Source organism: Neomonachus schauinslandi, chromosome 8 (genome assembly GCF_002201575.2).
Source record: "Neomonachus schauinslandi chromosome 8, ASM220157v2, whole genome shotgun sequence".
In the NCBI taxonomy this organism is placed as follows: domain Eukaryota; kingdom Metazoa; phylum Chordata; class Mammalia; order Carnivora; family Phocidae; genus Neomonachus; species Neomonachus schauinslandi.
Window position 1 is genome coordinate 72,064,584 of NC_058410.1, and position 2,746 is coordinate 72,067,329.

The window sequence follows — 2,746 nt, forward strand, 5'->3', positions numbered from 1 at the left end:
TGTTGTTTCGTACCTCCATGCTAATCTTTATGATCTTCTTTCTGTTCATAATACAATTCCACTCTCATCCCTTCTTTTCATTTACTTTTTTTTTTTTTAAGACTCCACCATTTAGGAGCCCCCAGAGAAAAGCCGTCAGTCACTCCCGTCTCCCTGGTCTCCGGCCGCACTCCGTGCTCACCCGGCCTGTGACCGTGCGTTTCTGTCTCTGGCACCCGACCCCGGGTGGGGTCTCCAAACCCAGCGGATCCCTGCGGTGCACTCCCGCCCGGCTCCTCCCGGGGGAAGAAGCTCTTTCACTTGCCAGAAGCGGCCGACGGAGGCCCCTCCCCCACCGTCTATCCTCCCGAATATCGCCTCGGATTCACTTCTCCACACGTCCTACCTTCTAGGGGGTGGTCGCTTTTCTGTTCAGAGAGTTGTTGCTATTTTCTTCGATCTCCTGTTGAGTTTGTGGGTGTTCAGAATGGTTTGATCCCTATCCGGCTGAGTTCCTGAGACCAGAGGAAATCCAGGTCTCCTACTCCTCCGCCATCTTCCAAACCAGTGTGATCTTCTGATCCAAGGATTGGTGTGGTATTTCCCTGGATGCTGTGTTTGCTGACTTTGGTGCAAGTGCCAGCATCCAGTGTTGACAGAGCCTGAGCACCAGGATAGAGTTTCTTGGATGCAACCAGTACGGGAATCAGCTTTTGAAATGATGGCCAACAGCAGCTAATAGTAAACTAATATCTTGGGCCAGAAGAAATGGCATTGGTTGGCTGGTCACCCTCCTTCCCGAGGGTGCATTATAAAAGCTTTGCCTTTCTTCAGAGCATTCTCACAAGTCAGCAGTGACCCCAAAGACACCATGGCTGCCTTGGGCATCACAGTTGCCCTGCTGGTGTGGATGGCCACCCTAATGCTTATCTCTATCTGGAAGCAGATCTACAGCACCTGGAAACTGCCCCCTGGCCCTTTTCCACTGCCCATTATAGGGAATCTTCTTCAGTTGGATTTAAAGAATGTTCCAAAATCTTTCACCAAGCTGGCAGAGCGGTACGGACCAGTGTTCACCTTGTACCTGGGCTCCCAGTGCACTGTGGTCCTGCATGGCTACAAGGCGGTGAAGGAAGCTCTGCTTGACCACAAGAATGACCTTTCTGGCAGAGGAGAAATCTTCGCGTTCCAGTTGCATAAGGACAGAGGCCAGCCCTTCGACCCCACCTTTCTCCTGGGCTTTGCCCCCTTCAACGTCATCGCTGACATCCTCTTCCACAAGCACTTTGACTACATGGATGAGACGGGTCTGAGGATACAGAGGCTTTTCAATGAGAACTTCTACCTGCTCAGCACACGCTGGCTCCAACTTTATAACGTTTTCCCAAGCTATCTGCAGTACCTGCCTGGAAGCCATCGAAAAGTATTTAAAAATGTGTCTGAAATAAAAGATTACACTTCAGAAAGAGTGAAGGAGCATCAGGAGTCTCTGGACCCCAACTGCCCCCGGGACTTCACTGACTGCCTGCTCCTGGAGTTGCAGAAGGAAAGATACGGTGCAGAGCCTTGGTGCACCTCGGACAACATTGCTGTGACCGTGGCTGACCTGTTCTTTGCGGGTACAGAGACCACCAGCACCACTCTGAGATACGGGCTCCTGATTCTCATGAAATACCCAGAGATCGAAGAGAAACTTCATGAAGAAATCGACAGGGTGATTGGGCCAAGCCGAATCCCTGCCATCAAGGACAGGGTAGAGATGCCCTACATGGATGCCGTGGTGCATGAGATTCAGCGATTCATCGACCTCCTGCCCTCCAACCTGCCCCATGAAGCAAACCAGGACACGGTGTTCAGGGGATATGTCATCCCCAAGGGCACTGTTGTAATTCCAACACTGGACTCCATCTTGTTTGACAACCAAGAATTTCCTGATCCAGAGAAATTTAAGCCAGAGCACTTTCTGAATGAAAATGGAAAGTTCAAATATAGTGACTATTTCAAGGCATTTTCTGCAGGAAAGCGGGTGTGTGTTGGAGAAGGCCTGGCTCGCATGGAATTGTTCCTGTTCTTGTCCGCTGTTCTGCAGCACTTTAACCTGAAGTCTCTTGTTGACCCCAAGGATATTGACCTCAGTCCCATCCTAATCGGGTTTGCCAAGATCCCACCCCATTACAAACTCTGTGTCATTCCCCGCTCGGGCTGAAGAGTCCTGCCCCATCCCCAGGCTCTTCGATGCAAACCTGGAGTTTTCCTGCTCCCCCCATGTCCCCTTGGTGCCTCCAGGAAGACCCTCCTTGCACAGTCTCAGTGAAAGTACTCAGGGAAGAAATTGGGCTAGAGGTGCTGCTTTCTAGAGTTATGGACATCAGATGAAATTTGACAGCAAAGTCCAAAAAAGATTGTGTAAAACTAATTAAACAAATTGAAACAAAAAAAAAAAAAAAGACTCCACCATTTAAAAAATCTATTCAAACATTGTGAGGTCTAGAAAACTTCCCCGACCTCCCTTTTCCCTGAGTCCACTTGGATCAGGTTAGGCTTTTCTCCTGATTACCCCTTATGATTATCTGTGAAAATCAATTACTGTGCTTGCCATGTTGTTGAATAGTTATCTGATATGTGTCAGTCTCCCCCACTAAACTGAATTATTTGTAGGTAGGGACTGAGTCTGAATATTTTTGTTTCTCAACACCTTGCACAGTACTTGGCAGAAAGTAGGTGCTCCATGAATATTTGCTAAAATAAATAATATTCAAAGACATCA

General features: G+C 48.7%; 1 protein-coding gene across 1 annotated transcript; it reads left to right on the forward strand.

Moving 5' to 3' along the window:
- The first annotated feature begins 830 nt into the window (after nt 1-830).
- Nucleotides 831-2,427, forward strand: LOC110583667 (cytochrome P450 2E1-like). The gene has a single exon (XM_044917663.1). The coding sequence runs from the start codon at nt 851-853 to the stop codon at nt 2,183-2,185; it is 1,335 nt and encodes a 444-aa protein (XP_044773598.1). The 5' UTR covers nt 831-850; the 3' UTR covers nt 2,186-2,427.
- The last annotated feature ends 319 nt before the right edge of the window (nt 2,428-2,746 follow it).

What these genes read in the sequence shown, in the direction of transcription:
- LOC110583667 (XM_044917663.1), top strand. Translation starts at nt 851, where the DNA reads ATGGCTGCCTTGGGCATCACAGTTGCCCTGCTGGTGTGGATGGCCACC.